Here is a 22308-nt window from a genome sequence, read left to right on the forward strand (position 1 = left end):
AGATCTCGCAAGCTGAGCGGCATGGCCAAAAAAAAAAAAAAAAAAAAGGAGGTTACCTATGTTAGGTTCATATGATCTCATTATTGGGAAAAGATATATATATATATGAATCAAGATGCTATTTTAATAAATCACTCCACATATTTTCTTTTCTCAGTAATTCTTCCCCACCTCCCATGAGCTCTTGCCATTAAGATTTGGCCTTGGAGCTGATGTTTTATTGCCTTGTGGAAAAGGAAGGATGAGTATTAACTAGAACAGGGTGATTTTGCCCCCAGGCAAAATGACGTTTTGATTTTTGTCTGGAGACATTTTTGAGTACCACAGTTAGGGGGTGGTGGTGGTGGTGTTGCTACTGGTATCTCTAGTGGGTAGGAGTCAGGGATGCTCTAAATATTCTACAGTGGACAGGACAGACCCCACAACAAGGAGTTATCCGGCCCCACATGTCACTGTGCCAAGATTGAGAAACCCTCACCTGACCTGCAATAAATAAGTCCTTGGCTTTGGGTTTTCAAATAGAATTTTTCAAGTCTAAAGCAAGGTGGCAGTCTAACAGTAAACCAATTTAACGTGAAGAGCCCAGCTTTGCTAAGAGAGGAAAGAGCTTTCTCGGAACCCTCAAAAATAGGTGTTTTCTGTCAAGAGTCAGCATGGAGGACTGGAGCACAGAGTTTTCTCCAAAGCGTGGAGTAGAGAGGCCCAGACAGAAAGGAACTCCCCATCACACAGGAAGATGAAAGTCCTTTTCTGAGGATGGGGAGATAGTCAGGGGAACGAGGGCAAAAGTTTGGAAACATGAGACCTGGCTGGGAGGCTGAGGAGATAGAGCCCAGGTAGATGCGAGGGCCTCTAAGTCATACGACTCATCCTTCATTTCTCCAGGGGGAATGCAAGTCCTTTAGAGAAGCCCCAAGTTCAACATGGCGCTGGAGAAACTGGTGATTACAGTGGAAAAATTTAAATGGCGGAGTAAAAAAAAGAAAAGAAAAGAAACAGCCCATGTGCCATGTGTCCAAAGGATGCATTAAAAAAAAAACAAAAAACCCTGTATATATGTTCATAAAACAGAACATGATCCGTACAACAAAATGAATGAATCTCAGAAATACTACGCTGAGTGAAAAAAAGCCTTCCACAAAGGAACATGTACTACATGGTTCTGTGTACTTGAGATTCTAGAACAGGAATATCTAATCCATGGCGGGAAAAGAATTCAGAAGAGTGGTTGCCTCTGGGGCCTGGGGCTGGGAATTGACTGGGGAGGGACATGAGGGAACTTTCTGGGGTGATGGTAATGTTCTATATCTTGATAGGAATTCGGGTTACATAGGTGTACACGACCGTCAAAACTCAATGAGCACACTCAAGATCTACACCTTTCACGGTGTGGTAGCCAGTCTCCAAGATGGCCCCACTGATTCTTGTCTCCTGGTATTCAGACCCTTGCATCATCCTCTCCAATACTGGATGGACTTTATATTAGTTAGCTTGGGCTGCCATAACAAAACACCACAGGAGGTCTTAACAAAAGAAATTCATTTTCTCACAGTTCTGGAGGCTGGAAGTCCAAGATCAAGGTGTGGGCAGGGTTAGGCCTCTCTCCTTGGCTTGCAGACGGCCGCCTTCCTGCTGTGTCCTCACATGGCCTTTTCTCTGTGCACGTGCATCCCTGGCGTCTCTCTCTCTCTTCTTACAAGGACACCAGCCCTTGGATTAGGGCCCACCCAATCATCTCATTTCAACTTACTCATCTATTTAAATACACTATCTCTAAATATAGTCACATTCTGCGATATTGGGATTGAGGCCTCAGCATATGAGTTTTGGGGGAATGCAATTCAGTCCATAACAAAGCTTATCTATGTAACCAAGGATATTGCAGAAATGACAGAGTTCGATTCCTGAGGTTAGATCATAAGAGACATTGCAGCTTCTGCTTCACTCTCTAGGACCACTTGTCTGGAGGAGCCGGCAGCCATGTCAGGAGGATACTCCAGCAACTTACGGAGAGGTCCACTTAGTGAAGAACCGAGGCCTCTTACCAAAAGCCATGTGAGTGAACCATCCTCGAAATGGGTCCTCCAGCCCCAGGCAAGCCTCCAGATGACCAGAGCCCCAGCCAACACCATTACTGCAACCTCATGAAAAATCCTGAGCAGGAACCACCCAGCTAAGCCATTCCCAAATTCCTGACTCAGAGAAACTATGAGATAATAAATGTTTACTGTTGTTTTAGGCCATTACATCCTGCAGTAATTTGTTATGCAGCAATAAGTAGCAAATACAGGTTTTGGCACCAGGAGTGGTGCAAAATTTAACAAAAATCCTAAAATGTGGAGTGGTTTGGGATGGAACAGTGGCCAGAAGCTGGAGGACTTTTGCCAAGAGTCTTTGAGAAAGCCTGAATCGTCTTAGTAGAAGCCCGACGGCCTTTGAGGAGGCAGTGAGGGAAGCTTTCCAGGAAAGTGAGGAAAATGTTACTGGGGTTAAGGGGTCCTTGTGAGGTGGTGGCAGAAGGTTTCATAACACGCTGCCTGTGGTCATGAGGAAGGTAGAAAATGTTCGTGATGAGGTTGAGTGGTCAAGCTAAAGAGAGTCCCAGACACAGTCTTGGAAGATGCTGCCTGGTTACTTCTTGCTACTTATAGTGAAATGTGAGGGGGAGAGACAGTTAAAGGAAGGGCTGTTAAACCAGGGCAATGCTCTGGGCTTGAAAGTTCCCTGCCTCTCCAGGTGGCAAATGAAATGCAAGAAACAGGTTCTGGGCAGAGATCAAATCAAGGGCGCTCTCAAGAAAACACGGTCTAGAGAAGAAGCTGAGGGTGTGGCTGTAAAATCCTTTCTTAAGAATACAGATCCAGGGCAGTGTCCAAGAGAACCCTTCGGTCAAAGAACTGGGCTTCTGAGAAGCTTCTGTCCTTCGTCAGTCTTTGCAGAAGCCCATGGTGGAAGGGCTTGTGTCAAAAAAATCTGTGGGCGTGGGTTTTGCCTAATAGGATGAACCCCAATAAGAAGCACTGCCAACTCAGACTGACAGAGACCCACAAAAGTAAAAGAAGCGTCTGGACCCCCAAGCTTCTACAGGCAGGAAGCAGGCTATAAAACTATGCAGCTGCACACATGTGATACCTTTCATAGGAAAGGTAGGACGACTCAGAAGGCGGAACTCAGGGACCAGGGGGCAGAGCCAAGAGCCCTGGAAAGTCATTTCTGGGCAAGAGTTGGACTGAAGCCCAATCAAGGAACTGCCAGTATTTTCCCGGCTGGATTTCAGAATTGCTTTGGGCCAGTGACTCTTGTGTGTTTCCTGTTTTTCTTCTTTTGGAACAAGAGGAGTGTATGTAGCAGTTATGCTATGTCTGTCCCGCCAACATATGCTGGGTGGGTAAGGGACAGACACTTTGTTCATAGGTCTTCAGATTTCTGGAAGTAGTACTTGATGAGTTGAACTTAAGGAACTACACCCATGAGCCCCATCTGTACCTGGACTTGATTTAGATGAGATTCTGGAATTTGAACTGATGCTGTTAATGGGGTGAGATTTTGGGGCGCCTCGGGAGAGAGGAGGAGGAGCGAGAATCGTTGAGGACCCGAGGGCAGGCTGTGGTAGCCAGCCTCCAAGATGACTGCTGATAATCCCTGCCTCCTGGTCTTCAGGCCCGTGTGTAGTCTTCTCTCACACTGGAGGGTGACGCCCTGTGTAACCAGTAGGATATTGCAGCAATGACAGAGGCTTCTGAGGCTTAGTCACAAGAGATGCTGCAATTCCATCTTGCTCTCCAGGATCACTTGCTCAGGAGGAGAAGCTGCCATGTCATGAGAACACTCGAGCCACTCTCTGGGGAGGCCCATGTGGTGAGGAACCAGGGCCTCCTGCTGACGCCTATGTGAGCACGCTGTCTTGGAAGCGGATCCTCCGGCCCAGGTCAAAGCCTTCAGATGACTGCAGCCTTACGAGGGACCCTGAGCCACAGCCGTCCTGCTAAGCTGCTCCCAAATTCCTGACCCACAGAAACCGTATAGATGATAGCACATGTTTGATTTTTGTTTTAGGCTGCTAAGTTTGGGGAGAATTTGTTATGCAATCATGAGAACTAATACACATTGCGTGTTAATTTTACATGAAAGAGACAAAAAATGTTGAATTCTAGTTAATGGTATATGTGCTAAAACATTTAGGGGGAGGACTACAGATGTGTGCTATTTATTTTGAAATGCATCAAAAAATAAGATGGATTAATGCAGGGCAAGAAGGATGGGTAGACAGAAATGTAATAAAGAGTACAGCAAAGTATTAGCGGTAGAATTAGGAGGAGAGCTGTTCTCTGTAAAATTCTTTTTGCTTTGCTGTATGTTTGAAAGTTTTCACATTAAAATGCTGGGGGGAAATGGCTGAGTAATTTCTTAACTTGGGTGGTAGGTACATGAGCGTTCCTTAGACGATGATGATGATGATGATGATGATGATGAAGTAAACTGTAGAGATACCTCTCATTTGCTCCTTAGTCTGTATATTTCAGAATAATAACTATTATTTGAATGGCTTAGGGAGGTGACTAGGTGAGTGGTCCTGAGTGAGACCAGGGGAGGGTGTGGAGGCATCGAGAGACCTGGGGACTCAGAGGGGTCTGGGGCTGGGACGCAGAAAACAGAGAATGGGACCTTCACACCAGCGGCCACAGAAGAAACCTGGGAATCATGCCAGGGACTAAGTCGACCCAGCTACTCTGCCAGTGAGGCTGGCAAGGCCGAGAGGATGGTGACAGACAGGAAGTCTCCTCCCCAAATGCCATGAGGTCTTCTGGGGGGGAGGGGGGGAGAAGGAAACCCTGATGGCTATGTGTCCCCAAAGTGACCAGGCTGTGAGTGACAGTCACTGAGATAACCAGCCTTAAATTTGACTGAAAAGCGTTAGAGTAGATTAGATTGAATATATCACCTCCGGAGAAGTAATTTTCTCCATAAGCCTCAGTCTCCTCTAACTGGTAAAATGGTAATAAAATATTTAAAAACCTCCTAAGGCAAGAGGGATTTCAGTTACCAATATGTCTGTACATCTGAGTCAAAGTATATAAATTTAGATTCTGATACACATTCATATATATTCATATATACGTACACACACACACACACACACACACACCACAGAGGTACTGACGTGTGCAGATGGGCAGAGCACAGTCTTGGAGGAGTTTGTGCCAAAAAGTCAACAGAGAGAATTCCAGTGATAAGGGTGACAGCTTATCTTTTACTGTTTTCTAACTTTCTGCTTACCCCAATTTTTTCACAATTGATTTTGTTCTACTTTAGAATCAGAGAACATAAGCAAAAGCCAGAGAAAGACAAATATCATACGATATCGCTTATATGTGGAATCTAAAAAAAGATACAAATGAACTTATCTACGAAACAGAGATAGAGTTACAGATGTAGAAAATAAACTTATGGTTACCGGGAATAAGAGGGGGGAGGGATAAATTGGAAAAGAGGGATTGACATACACAATACTATATATAAAATAGATAACTAATAAGGACCTACTGGATAGCACCGGGAACTCTACTCAATACTCTGTAATGGCCTATATGGGAAAAGAATCTAAAAAAGAGTGGATACATGTATATGTTTAACAGATTCAGTTTGCTGCATACCTGAAACTAACACAACACTGTAAATCAACTGTACCTCAATAAAAATTAAAAAAAAAAAAAAGGGAAAGCAAAAACCGAGACCCATCCTCCCAGCCAAAAGCCCATCCCCTAAGCCGCCATGGATGCGCCCATGAGTACCTTGCTTGATGATGGGAACCCTGTGGGCGGCTCTGTCCACCACGAAGGAGAACATCTTCCCGCTGGCACTCATGGGCCGCTTGTGGGAGGCAGGTGGGACCATGCGGGGCCCGGGGAACCCCTGGGACCAGCTCCTCTGCACTGGCGCTGGCCAGATGCCCGGGTGGAAGGGGGTCTGTGGTGGTGAGGGTGACTGGTTCGGTTGCTGGGTGGCCCGAGGTGGCTGTGGCCTTGGCCAAGGTGCTGGGTCCCTCACCCACGGGAAGGAGACCTGCAGGGGCAGACAAGAGGGTCAGGGGAGGTTACGAGCAGCTGGGGTGGTCTTCACCCTTCTGTCCCGGCGACATAATTGCTGCCCTAGATTTCAGCGTATAAGTCACTTCTCCCAGGAAGCCCTCCCAGACTCTCCCCAAATTTGGGATGGTGGTCCCCACCATGGGTCACCTTGCACACTATTGCACCACCATGTATTGGGTGCAGCCTTCGTGCCAGGCACCCAGTCAAGAGATTCGCATGCGTTACCTCATTTAATACCCCTGATGCTCTGTGATGAGCCCGAGGCTGAGCAAGACCTAGTGACTTTCCCAGGATCACAGATTTGGTAGAGAGCTGCTGAGCTGGTAGAATGCCACCTCTGAGAGGGGGAGGGCTTTTTGTCTACCTTGCTCACCACCGTATCCTCAGCTCCTAGAATAAACCCTTGGCACATACAGAGTAGGTCCTTAAATATTGGTTGAAAGAATGAATGAACACATCTCCGAGATTCAAGCCCAGCTCTCCAGGACACACACATCCACACTGTGCGTCTCTCTGGCACTCCTACTCCATCTGTTCCCAGAAGCCAAGAGCTCTGGGGGGGCAGGCACCCCAACTGGCTCATTAACCTGTGATCCTCAACATCTGCCACATCTGATTCTTGGCAGACACTCCATAAATATCTATCGAGGGAACCCTTTTTCATCTGACCCAGCGGAAGATGTCTGTAGCTACTTTCAACAGAGCACATCAAAAGCCATCTAAACCGGGAGAAGCAAATACTGAGAGGTGCTGACACGTGGCTTTGTCTTAGTTAATGCTGTCGTGGCCGTCCCTCCCCGTGCCTAGTGGTTAAGCCGTGACATCGTGAATGCTACCATTTACTGTAATTACTCACCTATTTCTCACAATAGCCCTGCAGGGGAGGAGCTCTCCTTATTCCTAGTTTACAAATGAGGCTTGGAGAGGTTAAGGAATTCATCAAGCTGAGGTGGTGGTGGAGAGGGTGGTGGGACTGGGGTCTGGAAAGCTCTTCCCCCCCCCCTCCCTTCTCTGCCCCCCTCTCCCGCCCCCAGTCTCCTGGCAGAAAAAAACACACTTTTCAAGTAAGAAGCTAAGTTCAAAGGTTTGCCGCCTGTGGCGGGTCACGTTTCTCTTTCTGCAGACTGGAGACACATAATGAGAAACAGGACAGAATGCTTCCGAAATAGGAGCACTGGCAGACAGAACTTCCTATAGCTCCAGCTGGATTGTATTCAAGAGGAAGGTTCTCCACTCACTCAGGTTCCCAAACCAGTCTTTTAGCTACAGTCTTTCCCAGCCAAGTCAAGAATCCGGTGAATTCCCCTGAAGACTTTTTTGGAGTCAGGGAGAATACTGTTTGGGAAAATCAAACTCCAATTGCCTGGCGACACCTGGCCCAGCATTTATGATGACACTGGCCCCGTTGAAACCTGTTTCAGGAACGGACTTGGCAGTGTTCCAGAACTCTGTTACCTTATGTGAAGATTCGAATTTCTCTCCACTGTGGGCACCTCGGTCTCCACCGAAGCGTTCTTCCTTTCTCTCTTTTCCGAAGCTGAGGTGTCCTGCTCCTGCCTTGCACTAACTTCTCCATCCATCCTATCCCTTCCCGTCCTCTCCTCTGGGGCTGTCTTGCCTCAATCATTCCTATAACCTTTCCTCATCGATTTAATAAAGATTTATCGAATGAAAGGGCTGAAGGTGAGAAGGGGGAAATTTGAATATGTTTTACCCCCGCCTGCTAGAAAACAAATCTAGAGACCACGGGTAGTGTGGAGGAATTCCCTTTTGTGCTGGCATGCTCAGGTAGATGTGCCTCACTGCCCACTAACTGCCAGGGTGCTAAAGGGAGTGGTCATATCTCATGCCTCAAGTGGTCCACTGCTGTAGTGGACAGGCCACCACCCACCCGGCTCTTCTGGAAATTCCAGGAATCTCCCTCCCAATCTGTCGGCCCATTGCTATGGGTGGGGCTAAGCAATCAGCCAATCACACTCCCTGGCCATATTGATTGGTTCAGCGGTGGGGCAAGTGATCCAATCAGAGCCAAGGAGACGCAAGAAGACTTGGCTGGACACCAGGATCTGGAGTGACCTGGTGGGACTTCAGAATGCAGCCAGCATGAGGGAGTGGAGCCCAGACATGGAGAGAGGGAAGCTGTTTATTTATTTTTCAAATTGTGGTAAATAACCTGCAACATAAAATTTGTCATCTTAGCTATTTTAAAGTATATAGTTCAGTGGTGTTAAGTATATTCACATTACTGTGAGATGGATCTCCAGAACTTTTTCGTCTTGCAAAACGTAAACCCTATTACCATTAGACAACAACTCCCCATTCCCTCCGCCACCCAGCCCGTGGTGACCAACATTCTGTCTCTATGAATTTGACTACTCTAAGTACCAAGTACCTCAAATAAGTGAAATCACATGGTACTTGTCTTTTTGTGACTGGCGTATTTCACTTAGCATAATGTCCTCAAGGTTCATCCATGTTGTAACATGTCAGAATTTCCTTCATTTTTAAGGCTAAATAATATTCCATCATACAGTTTAGAGTGTATTTTGTTTATCCATTAAGCGTCATGGGCACTTGGGTGGTTTCTACCTCTTGGCTATTGTAACTATGCTGCTGTGAACATGGTGGGGAAAATAAGCAAGCTGGTTTTGAGCCTTGGCTGGGGTGCTACCCTGAAGTGCTCCATCCCTGAGGCCGGCTAGAGCTGGTTTCTGTCGCTTGCAGCACACAGAGCCCGAACGATAGGGCCCCTCGGGAGAAGGAGCCAAAGATGTGTAAATGTAGCAGAGACTCCAAGCTCTTCGGGTTTAAAAATTAAAAAATAAAGTTTTGGGTTTTTTTTTTTTTTCTCTGAAGCGTGTTGGTTGAGGGTAGCTTTAGTTGGAGGGTTAAAGTTGGTTTTCTCTAGTTTGCTGGCTTGCTCTATCACAGGGAAGGTCAAGGTTTTCTCAGAAATTGTGCTGGTAACTACAACGAAACAGGCAGGGAGAAAAGCAAACATAAGAAAAAGACTCACGTTAAAAGACAGCTCCGGGCTGTACAGGAAGCATGGGGTCAAGGTCAGTTATCAACAAGTCTGTTTTTATTATTTATTTATTTTAGATTTAATTTTATTTATTTTTGGCTGTGTTGGGTTTTTGTCGCTACGTGCAGGCTTTCTTTAGTTGCGGCAAGCGGGGGCTACTCTTCGTTGTGGTGCACGGGCTTCTCCTTGCGGTGGCTTCTCTTGTTTCGGAGTGTGGGCTCTAGGCACATGGGCTGCAGTAGCTGGGGCACACGGGCTCAGCAGTTGTGGCACGTGGGCTCTAGAGCGCAGGCTCAGTAGTTGTGGCGCACGGGCTTAGTTGATCCGCGACATGTGGGATCTTCCCGGACCAGGGCTTGAACCTGTGTCCCCTGCATTGGCAGGTGGATTCTTATCCACTGTGTCACCGGGGAAGTCCCCAAGTCTGTTTTTAGAAACTTTAGTTTAAAAATACATGCTAATGCCTTTTCTCTTTCTTTGTGCCTGTTCTCTGACCATATGGTATGTTGCCATGGTTGGGTGTTTTGTTTTGTTTTTGAGGTAGCATATGTTACACTCCTGATTTCTTTTCCATACTACCTTTAAAATAGCAGGTTGTCAACCACCTGGATTAACCGTGACCACATCCACGGCTGAATTTATATTAGCTTTAATAAACACGGGTCAATGATTTACTCAAGAAATCACTATCCATTTTTTTTCAAATTATCTACTTGTTCTTTGTGTTATTTCTCCAATATCTGCTTCTAACCCTGTAAAGAGTGTAGGTTGAATGGGAGACCCTAAAAAAAATTCAAGGTGGTTTGCACACCGAGTGCCTATAATACACATGAATTCTGCCAGGAAGCCCTGGAGCCTGCATAGAAGGTGGAAACTTAGACCTTGCCCTTGGAGAGCTTGTTATGTGCTCTGCCATTTGTAAGTAATTGTGGACAATACAACGGCTATGAGCCACTGTGTAGAGAAGCCACAGATGTGCCACAGACTGTGCTGGGCACTTAACGCATGTGGTCTCATCTGATCTCCAGAATAATCTTGGAGGAGGCATTTTACCCCTCATTGTGTGGATTAAGAAACTGAAGCTCAGAGAGGTTAAATGACTTGCCCAAGGTCTCACAGCCAGGAAGCGGTGACACTATTTGACTCCAATACCTGTGCTCTTAGGACTTCTAGGTTACTCGAAGTCATGATTTATTACCTGCTTTCCATACTCACAAATGGATCTTAGATGATTGGTTAGTGAATGATAGGATATTTTCCGAGTTAAAAAAAGGAAATGAGCATTAGATGGTGTGAAAAACCACAAGACATTGCATGGGCTACTTAGAAACGGGATTTTCTAGGAACACTGACAACTGTCTTATGGAAGTGTAATTCATCTGGTACATGCCACGCCCTGGAAGCAGCTCAGAGGACCCCAGCCTCCATCCGGGAAGACCTGTGGTATGTTCACTGCTGTACCAGAGGAGTGCTGGGGCCAGCTGGTACCCGCCCACGAGAACCGATCATTAAATGTCCAGGAATTTTGCCAACTGGTAGATAAACACAGCCATTAATAAGAATTAACTTACATAAATTTACAATTAAATTATATCAGAAACAAAGGTGATACAAACTTAAAACTCACCCCTTCCTAATTATTTTACTCTATTTTATTATTACCTATGCTCTTGAGGTTATTTCACTCTACTATATGTGTCTGTTGGAAATGCTACATAGTGATGTGTTACCACACCTCTCTTTCCATCTCTGTATTCAGGGATGTGTCATTGGGAGCTTGAAATTGACCGTGGAGGGAGTATTACACCATAGAAATCAGGAAATGCTATAAATCAGGGCTTGATTTTTAAAAACTTTTTAAAATAGATTTAATAATGGTGGTTCGTGTAGAGCTTGATTTTTGTTTGTTTGTTTGTTTCGTTGATTGCCTAGACTTAAGACAGTAATGGAGAAAATGTTAACAATGCAGGTTATACAAAAGCATGTTGTGTCTTAGCCATTATGTTATGAATAGAACAAAAAATTGAGGAAACGTTCTTCCAGTATTTGAAAATTATCATCTGATGCAGCAAAAAAGTCACTCATGTCACTGATGAACATGTGAAGTTCTAATGTCTTTCTTTTTTCACTTGTATTATTCATAAATCCAAAATATCCAAAAATATCCACCAGTGCTCAGGTTGGGAACTCTCTCATTCGTCAACTGCAATGAGAAATTGGCTATGGATACAAGAGTTCAGCTAAAGTCAATGAAAGCATTCTGTGAGACTCAGCTGGCTATATAGAATTTACAAGAAAGAGTACTGTATTTCTTGTTATATGGAAAGACTGTGCTACACATTCTTTATATCAGTAAACCTTATGCTATGCATGCATGTACTTTACTTTTTCCAGAGAGCTGGTCATTAAATATTTACCAGCCAATCGCTGGCTGTGCTGGCACCCAGCAGAGTGCCTGGTACTCAGCTCGCTGACTGAGCTGAACAGTTGGCAAACAGAGTGTAAATAAAAAGGACTTTGATTCTGGGGCTGGGATGGGGAAAATACATGCTAAGCCTGGCGTACCTTGTAACAGCAGAGAGTAAGGAAGTGCCCAAAACAAAAAGGTGGGGAGATGCTCAAGGACACAGCAACCAACCTGAAAGAGCTCCCAGTGGCCAAGGCTGGAAGAATTTGAGCGATGAAATAGATAATGAGTATTGGATTATAACTCAAAGTGTAAAATAAGTATACATGAGTCCATACTGACATAGATACATTAGTGAGTAAATACGTAAAGGAGGGAGAAGAGACCGTCTTCCTTATAGAAGAATTTCACACACGTAGATGTGGAGCTTAATTCCCACGGTCTGGGAGGGCCTGGGGGGTAGGGGTGATGGTGGGGAGCAGACACACTGACCACAGCCATGGACCTGGAAAGACAGAATGGAGACTATAAAACATGGCCAGTAGATCTCAGAAGCCAGGAGAGGGGGCTACTTGGTGCCAGGACAAATGGCCTTTATCTCAACAGCTCCCGGGGTGTCACCGTAACCCAGAGAGGGGTAATAATTCTAAGTCCCCAAGAAAAGGGTAAATTATGTACGGGGTTTCAGTGTGAGAAATCAGGATTATACATTTAGAACACAGAACTGCCAAGTTACACATTATTTTAAGGTTTTGGAACTTAAAAGAATTAGGTCCCTTTGAGTTGTTCAGAAAAGTCATTCGCTTGGGTTTTTCCCAGCTGTGTTAAAGGAGATCTGGCCCATCTAATTCTCCCATTTTCTTGCAAATCTTCAATCTTACGGTTTTTCCTTTCCTTTCAAGTTCTAATCAGCTTCCTGGTCAGTCCATAAAATGGGAAATAGAATCTAATGAGAAAACAGCCGGATTTTTGCAAATAGCTTTTGCTACCCCTAGACTTGGCCTACTTCAATTCGGTCTTGCCAGATTGAGAGACGGAATGAATGAATGAATGAATGATCATCAACTAAGTTAAGAGAAGGGGCAATGTGGTTCTGGTTTGGTAGCAAAGGATGTGGTCTGCCAGAGGAAGCAGGAAGCGGCCCGGTTCCTGGCCGGGTCTGGGTTCTGTCTCAGCAGGATGCTAAGGGTTCAGCCCGCGCTCCCGTCTCCACCTCCCCCGATGTCGTCTGCATCGTCTGTAGACATCTGGTGACAACACAGCCTCAGGGGTCCTTTTGTGTGAGTTTTTGCTGCGAATGCCGAGCCTGAGGCTGTCTGCTGCCCCGTGCCCTCCACTTCACTGGTCTCGGGAAATCGCCTTTGATATAAAACACCCAGCCTCAGGACTTCTCGTCACATCAGTAGGTCCCCACGGGACTTGTAAGAGCACAGGGTAGAGGAATTCCTACAAGGTAAGGTAGGAGATGACAAAGCTTGACCAGAAAGAGCTTTTGTTCTGAAGGGCACCGTGTTCTCTGGTCATTCACTCAGTTGCCAGCTAGCTCCTCAACCCCGGCTACAGTAAAGTCACATCCTCCTCAAGAATGGGCCCTATTCAGAGGTCCCAGGAACGTGGAAACGCCACCCTTCTTGGGGATGCACAACTAAGGCCCCGACTCTGAGCTTCTCATCACACCTGTTCACCAGAGGAGAGAAAGGAGCTACTCTGCTTCCTTGGAGACTGGTCTGGGACTTTTCCAATGGAAAAGTGGATTATTCGTCATTTTCCTCCCCCAAATCCCTAGTGGCAAATCCCGTTAGGAAGGTTCCACTTAGGCAAGAGGAATGCTTCCTAATGTCATGGACATCTTCTTTGTTTTTGCCTACCCCGCATCCATTTTTTCCATCTTCTGGATGGGCACCTTAATTTTTTGCGGGGGAGACACCCTTTCCCTGACAATCCTGAGTCCATATAACTCTGACCCTAACCCAGGCCTGGCCAATCAGAGCATTCCTTGCCCCTGGCCTCAGTGATTGGTTCAGGGGAAGCCACATGATCCAAGCCACGCCAATGAAGATGCTGGCTCTTTCCCTGGAACTGCTAGTTTGTAGGGTGCTGGGGCTGCTTGTGGCCACTTTCCTACAGGTGAGGCAAGAGTCTGTCTGAGATTGTGAAGCTCACAGGGAAGAAAGAGACAGATTCCTGACCATGATTTGGGCGCCTGGATCCAGCTGGGCCTAAGCTGCAGCTTTTGGCCTTTTCAGTTACATAAGCTTTTTTTTTTTTTTTTGCCTAGGCTAGTTTTAGTTGGTTTTCTGACACTTGCAAACAATAAAATTTCCTGGACAGTATGCTTATTGAGACTTTAGCATAAGCATCACTATGTACTCAGAATGAAAGTTGTTTTAAAGGTTATGACATGCTCAAATAAAACCCACCAGACTGTAATCATGCACCAAATTTACCTTTAAACTTATAAAAGTAAAGCAGCATCTCCAGAGAAGAACGATTTAAGACCAAGGAACTAATCGTAAGACAAGTAGTAAAACGCTGCTTAGAGAAACTTTGACAGATAAATAGTTCTCTAGCTACAGCAGGCTTCAGACTACAAATCCCAAATTTCTGCTTCAAAAGTTACCCAGGGAAAACATTCCATAGTTTTATTCATTTATTTTTTTGGCCTCGCCGTGCACTTGTGGGATCTTAGTTACCTGACCAGGAACTGAACCCAGGCCCTCAGCAGTGAGAGCGTGGAGTCCTAACCACTGGACCACCAGGGAATTCCCAACATTCCACAGTTTTAAAAGAAAACTTTCCAGTTGAAGAAACAGGTAAAATTTATAATATGCATCTGTTGTATATATAATATGTTAATGTCTAGTATATTTATCAGATACATGTCAATGTTATTATATTATTACTATATATGCAAATGCATATATATGTGTTTGTATATTTAGAACCACATATTTCCAGCTCTTTTTTAAAGAGGTATTGAAAAGACTGTCCAAAATTTATTTTTCCAGCATGTCTGTTTTTTCTTATTCCTCAGTAAACTTAAGCAATTAACCAGCACCTTTCCCGGCACACAGTAAGGCTCAATCTGAGTGAGTTCTTTCTCCCCAGCTCCCCCCCTCTATTTTAAGTTCTTCTTTCAGAAACCAAGTAAAATGAAAGAGGCAGTACAGCGTAGTGTTACAAGCAGAGGCTGGTAAACGTTTTCTGTAGAGCCAGACAGTAAATATTTCCAGCCCTGTGTGCCACATGATCTGCCCAGCTAACTCTGCCGTTGTAGCAGACAACATAGGCAATACTGAAATGCATGGGATGGCTGTGTGCCCATGAAACTTTACAGAAACAGGCGATGGCCTGCATTTGGCCCTGGGCCATAGTGTGCCAACCTCCGGTTAAGAACTTGGGAGTTGGCATCACACAGAATCCGGCCCAGCTCCCTGCTCTGCTCCTTCACTGTGACCCTGATGAATGTGTTATTTTTGTGCCTTGTCTGTAAAAAATAGGGATAATAACAGCCATTTCTTAGTCTGTGCGAAGTGGGTGAGATAGTGCACACGAAATGCTTGGAACACTTCCTGGTCCATAATAAATGAGCATAGAACATTGGCCATCAGGTATTATCATCATCATCAAAAAAGAAGAAGAAAGGGGGCAACTGAATTTGTCCAGGAACGGCAGCAATATCCCTGGTAAAAAGTTAGTGGATGGACTTCCCTGGTGGCTCAGTGGTTAAGAATCCGCCTGCCAATGCAGGGGACATGGGTTCGAGCCCTGGTCTGGGAAGATCCCACATGCCGCGGAGCAACTAAGCCCGTGCGCCACAACTGCTGAGCCTGTGCTCTAGAGCCTGTGTGCCACAACTACTGAGCCCACGTGCCACAATTACTGAGCCTGTGCTCTAGAGCCCATGCTCTGCAACAAGAGAAGCCACCGCAATGAGAAGCCCGCGCACTGCAACGAAGAGTAGCCCCCGCTCGCCGCAACTAGAGAAAGCCCGCGCGCATCAACGAAGACCCAACGCAGCCAAAAATAAATAAATAAAATAATTAAAAAAAAAAAAGTTAGTGGAGCCAGGGACTTCCCTGGCCGTCCAGTGGTTAAGACTCCACGCTTCCAATGCAGGGGGCGCAGGTTTGATCCCCGGTTGGGGAACTAAGATCCTGCGTTGGTGCAGCCAAAAAAAAAGTTAGTGGAGCCAAACAAGCAAGGAAGCCAGATAACTGAAAATGCATTTTCTTCTATTATCAGTGGCTTTGGTTTTTACCCACATAATGAATCATCCCCTGTCAGTGTGTGAAATTGCAGGTTGGACTGGGAATTGCAAGACCTTCCTTAACCGCTGGGCAGTGAAGGACCTGCCTGGGCTCTCACGGCCCCATGATGCTTCGTGCTGTTAGGAAAAGCCTCCGAGGGACTCAGGAGAGCTGGCTTTTCATCCTGGCTCTGGATCTATGTGACTGATGCCTAACCTTGGGGAAGTCGCTGAAACTCTCTGGGCCTCAGTTTACGCCATGATAGGGGTGGTCCCAGGGACCTCTATAAAACTGAAGGGGGAAAGGGGACCTGGGATTAATGAGTAGCTCCTTGGCAGAAATTGGAAATTGAGGCTCAGAAAGGTAAAGTCAGTTGCAGCTGGCATTTCAACTTGGGTCCATCAAACTCCAAAGCCCTTGCTTTCTCGATTGTGTTCTGCAGAGCTTCCCCATTAAAGCAGCAAGGAACATTGGCCGACGGAGGGCGCTCTTCTCGCAAGACAGGACGTCATGACATTGCAGGGACAGAAGACAGTATCCAGGAGCCACGTGGGAGAGTTTGGCTGGACAGGGAACTGGGCAGAGCAGGCTACAGGGAAGGCCAGACACAGGCAATCGTGGGGCTGGGGGCTGCTGCCAAGGAGCTGTCAACCCCCTCATGGAACAACTCGGCACGTCATTTGTGGCGCCTGGCTTCCTTTTTCATTCTGGCCATTTCCATCAGTTTTGCCGTATTTCAGAACAGAGAAAGACATGATTTATACATATGGGTGACGTGGGTTTCCTTACTCAGCTGCCTTGTAAGGACGGCGCCACTGTGACTAGCACAGCTTGTTTCTACACCTCCTTTCCCAGAGCTCAGAAAGCACAAATAAAGGCAACAACAAACAAAACCCACAATACGGCAGGCACACCTGACTTTATGACTTCAATTTCCCACGCCTGGTACCAAGACTCTATGGTATTAATCAACGGTTGCTTCAGGGCATTGCAAACGGCCCTGCGGGTTACGTCCTGCACAGCTCCAGTGGGTGCCATCCACATGGACTACGTTGTGAATGGTGACCCTGGAGTTGTGCAATATGGCAGCCCTAGGTAATACTTTGATGAGACAGCTATGATTTACAAAGTATGGTCCTGGGCACATCCTGGCTGCCAGGGTACTTTGTCAAACAAGAGTTTTTCTTTATATTTTTCCATCTTGTATGTTATTCTATGGGTAATTTATCTGCAAATGTATTTATCTGCTAGTGGGGGCAGGTCTTGGGAGGTTTCCCTGTCCAAAAGGACACTTACGAAGGAGGCATCTTGGCTGCTCCATGCTGGTTTGCTTGACTCTAAAGCTGAGGGTTATCATGTGCTTATTAGGTGCCAGACGCTGGACTAAGCAACTTACGTACTTTGCCCACTTAATACCACGGTCACTCAAGGTGGTAGGAACTATTATTACAGGAGTGGGGACCGAGGCTCTGAGAGGTAGATGATTTGTGCACGTCCAGTATAAAAGCCAGTACAAGAGCAGGGCTGGGACTGCACTGGAGTCAGCCTGACCTCAGGGCATGTGCTCTAACCACTGTGACATCTGCAAACACATCTGGATTCCTAACCGCCCGCCACCTCACCCCCCTCCCCCAATAAAATGCTGTCACACCCTCCTCTATTGGTTATGGTCACCACAAAACCTGAAATAGATGTTTTCATTTGGGAACTCTTTGTCAGGAGAAGAACAGTTCTGATCATACTTAATCTGTATGATATCAGGGCAGTCCTCTGTGGAAACTCCACCCAAGGAGGAAACACAGCGCCCTCACCAGGGCCCCCAAAATCAATTGGAAACAAGAACATGCCGGAAGCAAGACAGCCACGAATTTCTTAGAAAAACTGGGCTTCAAAATATTTGATGAGAGATGCTCTTCAATACCTCTCCCTTTTTCCCCTCTTTCTTTCTCTTCTTCTAAACAGCCAGCAGGTTGGGGTCATCAGGAAGTGGAATTTGTAGGAACGTGTCAGTCAGTCCACAGGCTGCCCTCACGCAGGCCCTGCAAAGGACCCCTCCATGAATAAGAGCGTCATGGATGGAAGCTTCTCAAGCTGCGGACGCCCCGGCAGAGAGCACTTTTGAGAAGATGGGGTTGGGGAGAGTCCTGCAAAGTGCCCTGGGCACAGGCCAGGGGAACACTTGTGCAGCTGTCCGCAGTCACCTGAGGAATGAAGCAAGGTGCAAGTGCGTGTAGAAATAAGAATTGAAAAAAATCCATGTATATCCGAGTGACCGTGAGAGTATGCTTTGCTCTGTGTGAAAACCAGTCAAGGCTACTGCTCCAGCTAGCATCAGACTAAATGGTTTTCTCCCCTCCTTTTTCCACAAGTGGGGATAGTGTTTAATTTGCACTGACTAGCTGTGTGGCCCTGGGGAAATTACTTAACCTCTCTGAGTTTCGGATTCCTTGTCTGTAAAATGGGGCTCACGGGAGAGCCCATCTCATAGGTTGCTGTGAGCATGAAATAAGGGAAAGCAGGTGAATTGCTTAGCACGGTGCTGTTCACGTCAGTGATTGCTCCTGCTGTTCTCCTGGTTTCTCTTCTTACAAAGCACCTTCTTCCGTCTTATCTACTCAAGGTTAGAGGTCGTCATCGCTGTTTCCCACAATTATATAAGAAGCACCTTGTAAAATAAAGTCCCCATTCCATATTTGTACACCCAACTTACTCAAAATGGCCAAAAGGTGGAAGCAACCCAAGTGGCCATGGATGGATGCACGGATAAACAAAATGTGGTGAATCCACACAATGAAATATTATTCAGCTGGAATGAACCATGAGGACATCATACTAAGTGAAATAAGATGGTCACAAAAGGACAAACAATGTAAGATTCCATTTATATGAGGTACCTAGAAGAGTCAAATTCACAGACACAGAAAGCATGGTGGGAGGGGAGGACGGAAGCAGGGGGTTTTATTTGATGGGCATAGAGTTTCAGTTTGGGAAGATGAACAAAGTTCTGGAGATGAATGGGGGTGATGGTTGCACAACAGTGTGAATATATTTAATGCCACTGAACTGTACACTTAAACATGGTTAAGATGGTAAATTTTATGTGTATTTTACCACAATTTTGAAAATTAAAAGTTAAAAACAAACCCCAAAATGAAGTACCTCCAGGGTTTCTCCGAGGTTTGGGGTGATAGAAATGGATGAAAATGTTCTGAAAGCAGGTTGTGGTGATGGCTGCACAACTCCATAAATGTATTAAAATTGATTGAATTGGACACTTAAAATGGGTGAAGTTTCTGTTATGTAAATTGTACTTCAGTGAAGCTGTTAAGAGTAAGCAAGCAAACAAACACATGCTGTGATCCGGAGGAAACTTTGGAGGAGGAAGGATCTGTTCACTGTCTTGATTGTGGCGATGGTTTCACAGGTGTACACATATGTCAAAGCCCATCCACTTACAGACTTTAAACATGTGCCGTTTACTGCATGTCAATTATATCTCAATAAAGCTGTGTTTTAAAAAGGCAGAACAGTATTCCATATATAAACGAACTCCTTATAATTTATTAAACAATGCCCCCCTTTTGAGGGAAATTTAGGTTTCAAATTTTATGCCCCTATAAATAATATTTCAATAAATATCTTTGTATGAAAAAAAAAGAAAAAAATGCAGATATTGTTTGCTGCTCCCTGACTTCTTCCCCGCCACGGGCAAGCCACAAAGTCAGAATTTCCCAGGGAGGGGGCCTGGGAACCTGTAATTTTACTGACCATTCCTGAAAAATTCTTGTAATCAGACATGTTGGGGCACATTGAATCAAACTTCACGAACTTGGATTTTCAGGCTTGGGAGTTTGAAATCCCCTTTTCTTTGATCCCTAAAAAATTCTGTAAGTGTTCCATACAAATGATTCTAAATTTGGGTTTCCCTACTATTGGGGGTGCATCAGAATCATCAGGGAGCTTGTGAGAATGCATATTCCCAGGCCCCACTCCCAGGGAGGATGTGTACGGTTGCCAGATCTCGCATAAATAAATAAATGAATAAATAAATATATAATAAACTATAGGGTGTCAGTTCAATCTGAATTTCAGATAAACACCAAATGATTTTTTTTAGCATACGTGGTTCCTTGCAATATTTGGGCCACACCTGTACATAAAAATTATTTGGTGCTTACCTGAAATTCAGATTTAACTGGGTGTCCTGCATTTCATCTGGGAATCCTAAGTATGAGTCCTCAGGCCTGGGGTGAAGCCCAGATCTGCACCGTTGGTCCACTCCCCACGTGGTTCTGACAAGGGGGACCCTTAGAACCCATGCTGAGAATCCCTGATCAGGTCAACACCTGCTGGGTCAGGAGCCCCTCCTCAGGGCGGCCAGTGGACCCCAGTGCATCCCACAAGTGAGCACACTTTAATGTTGGTCCAAGGAGGAAAAGGGGGCTGAGCAGCAGCAGGAGAAAACTGCCCCAGATTTGCAAAGCCAAACGTGATGGATGCGGCGTCACGGGCCCTGCAGCCTGAGGGGTGCTGCTGATCTTCTCTGAGTGAGTATTTAGGGCTGCCTAGGGGACCCACACCCCAGGATTCTGTCTAGACTCTAAACTTTATTTACTTATACCCAGCCTCGTCCCAGAAAGGAGGTCTCAGTCCATGCAGCGCTCTTGGTGCTGGGCAGTGAGGTTAACACACCGTCTCTCTGGGACACACATGACCGGTATTAATTGTGTGCTCACCACGAACGGGCACTATTCTGGGAGTTTTACAATTATACCCATCTCATTTAGCCCTCGAGATAAGCCTGCAAGGTCACTGCTGTCGTTGGCCCCATTTTGTAGATGAGGAAACCGAGGTTCCGAGGGGTCCAATGGCTTGTGCAAGAGCACACCGAGTGGGCCAGTGGCAGAGCTGGGGTTCTGACCCAGGCCTGTTTGCTAACCAGCCCCCATCCTTCCTCCTTACTGAACCAGATACTTCTTGTGACTGAGCTTTGCTGGGCGAGTTTTGGGTTACGTTCCGCTTAACCTGGGGCCATACTTTAGGTCCTGATCCCGGGAACATTTCTGATCCGGGTGTGATAACAGCTGGCAGGCCTTGAGCGTCTACTCCCGCCAGAGACTTTGACTTTTTACACACAGATACTATCTCAACGCCCTGCACCGCTGAGAAGACCCAGACCCAGGCACGCAAAGAACCCTGGCCGAGGTCGCAGCGCTAGGAAGTTGCAGAGCACTGATCTGCCTAAAAAGGAAGCATCCATCTCTGCATCTTTAAAAGCACACACCTGCTTTCCACCTCCCCTCGCCAAGCTTCACTTTTCAGGAAAATGCTCTCGCTCTGGGCTGGTCGCTAGGCAACTCTTGCATGTAATTCCAAGAAATGCCCAGAAGAGGGCGCGAGGACTCGCTCTCCCCCGGCACCCACGCGATGGGTCCGAACTCCGCAGAATCGCAGAATCGGGTCTTGTGGCTGCCACTGTGCGTGCAGCGTGAGAGCTGAGTGACGCGCTCCAGACCAACTCCACCTGTGGCCGCATCTGAGCCCTAGGCTGCACGGAAGGTGACACAACACGGCACCTCTGCACCCCCATCCCCACCCCGCAGGGGCCTGGACTCACCGAGGCTGGGTTTTCGATGACCAGTTCGTAGGTCGGCCCTCCGGACCCAAACCTCAGGATGTCTCCGGGTAAGAGCTTCACAGCCACGTTCTGAATGTGGCACTCGTTGACGAACGTGCCGTTGCGGGAATTGAAGTCCTGGAGAACAAAGCTGCTCTCGGCCTCATTATATTCAATGAGCGCGTGATGGTTGTCGATGTCTGCAGACTGAAATGGAGAAGGGGGACAGTCAGAGCCAGGAAAACAGGAATAACAAGGGGGGCCCTAATATTTACTAGTGCCACTGACACTGGGTGCCCCAATGTGCTAACCACTTCATCTGGCTGGATGGTCACTGCAATCCTCATTTTAAAAGGTGGATGCTGAGGGTCAGAGAGGTTAAGTCACTTGCCTAAGGCCACACAGCTAGTGAGTGGAGGGTCACCAGACCCTGACACCAGACCCAGAATAGATGCCCAGTTTTTGGGTAGGGAGTCAGGCAACACAGAGGCAAGAGGGAACTCGGGGGGAATTGGCCAGGAATTGGCCACATTATAGTTCTCTGATCCCATGCAAGTATCCTTTTGGTTGTCCCGAATGGCAAGACAGCAGAAGTGGCCCAACACAAACCAGAAAGGTCAGTTGGCAAGTGACAACTGTCCATTTACTGCAAGTGTTAAAGTTAAGGGGAGGCTATGTAATAATTGTTGTTTTCATTTGTTTGCTCTATTCATTTTTAAAATAACATGTTTTTCGTAACAATGCAGAAAATGAGAACTAGAGAAAAACACAAAGAAGACATTAAAATCACATAGACTCCCGTCCCCCAGAGGCAGGCATTGTGAACACGGTGGTTCACATCCTTCCAGACTTTTTTCTATGCTTACAATCTTTTTAAAAAGTTTAAACACAATTGAGCTCACACCACACAACACAGTTTT

General features: G+C 46.2%; 1 protein-coding gene across 2 annotated transcripts in view; it reads right to left on the reverse strand.

Annotated features, from left to right (window-relative positions):
- Positions 1-22308, reverse strand: part of LOC309639692 (forkhead-associated domain-containing protein 1-like) — a 79281-nt gene that overhangs the window by 30355 nt on the left and 26618 nt on the right. For both annotated transcript variants that reach the window (XM_082417241.1, XM_082417242.1), the window contains 2 exons: positions 21389-21595; positions 5793-6063 (listed from right to left, as the gene is read on the reverse strand). In XM_082417241.1, coding sequence (XP_082273367.1) covers positions 5793-6063; positions 21389-21595 — 478 coding nt within the window. The remainder of the gene's footprint in view (positions 1-5792; positions 6064-21388; positions 21596-22308) is intronic.

The sequence above is a fragment of the Balaenoptera physalus genome (genome assembly GCF_965194825.1).
Source record: "Balaenoptera physalus genome assembly, chromosome: 1".
Classification (NCBI taxonomy): domain Eukaryota; kingdom Metazoa; phylum Chordata; class Mammalia; order Artiodactyla; family Balaenopteridae; genus Balaenoptera; species Balaenoptera physalus.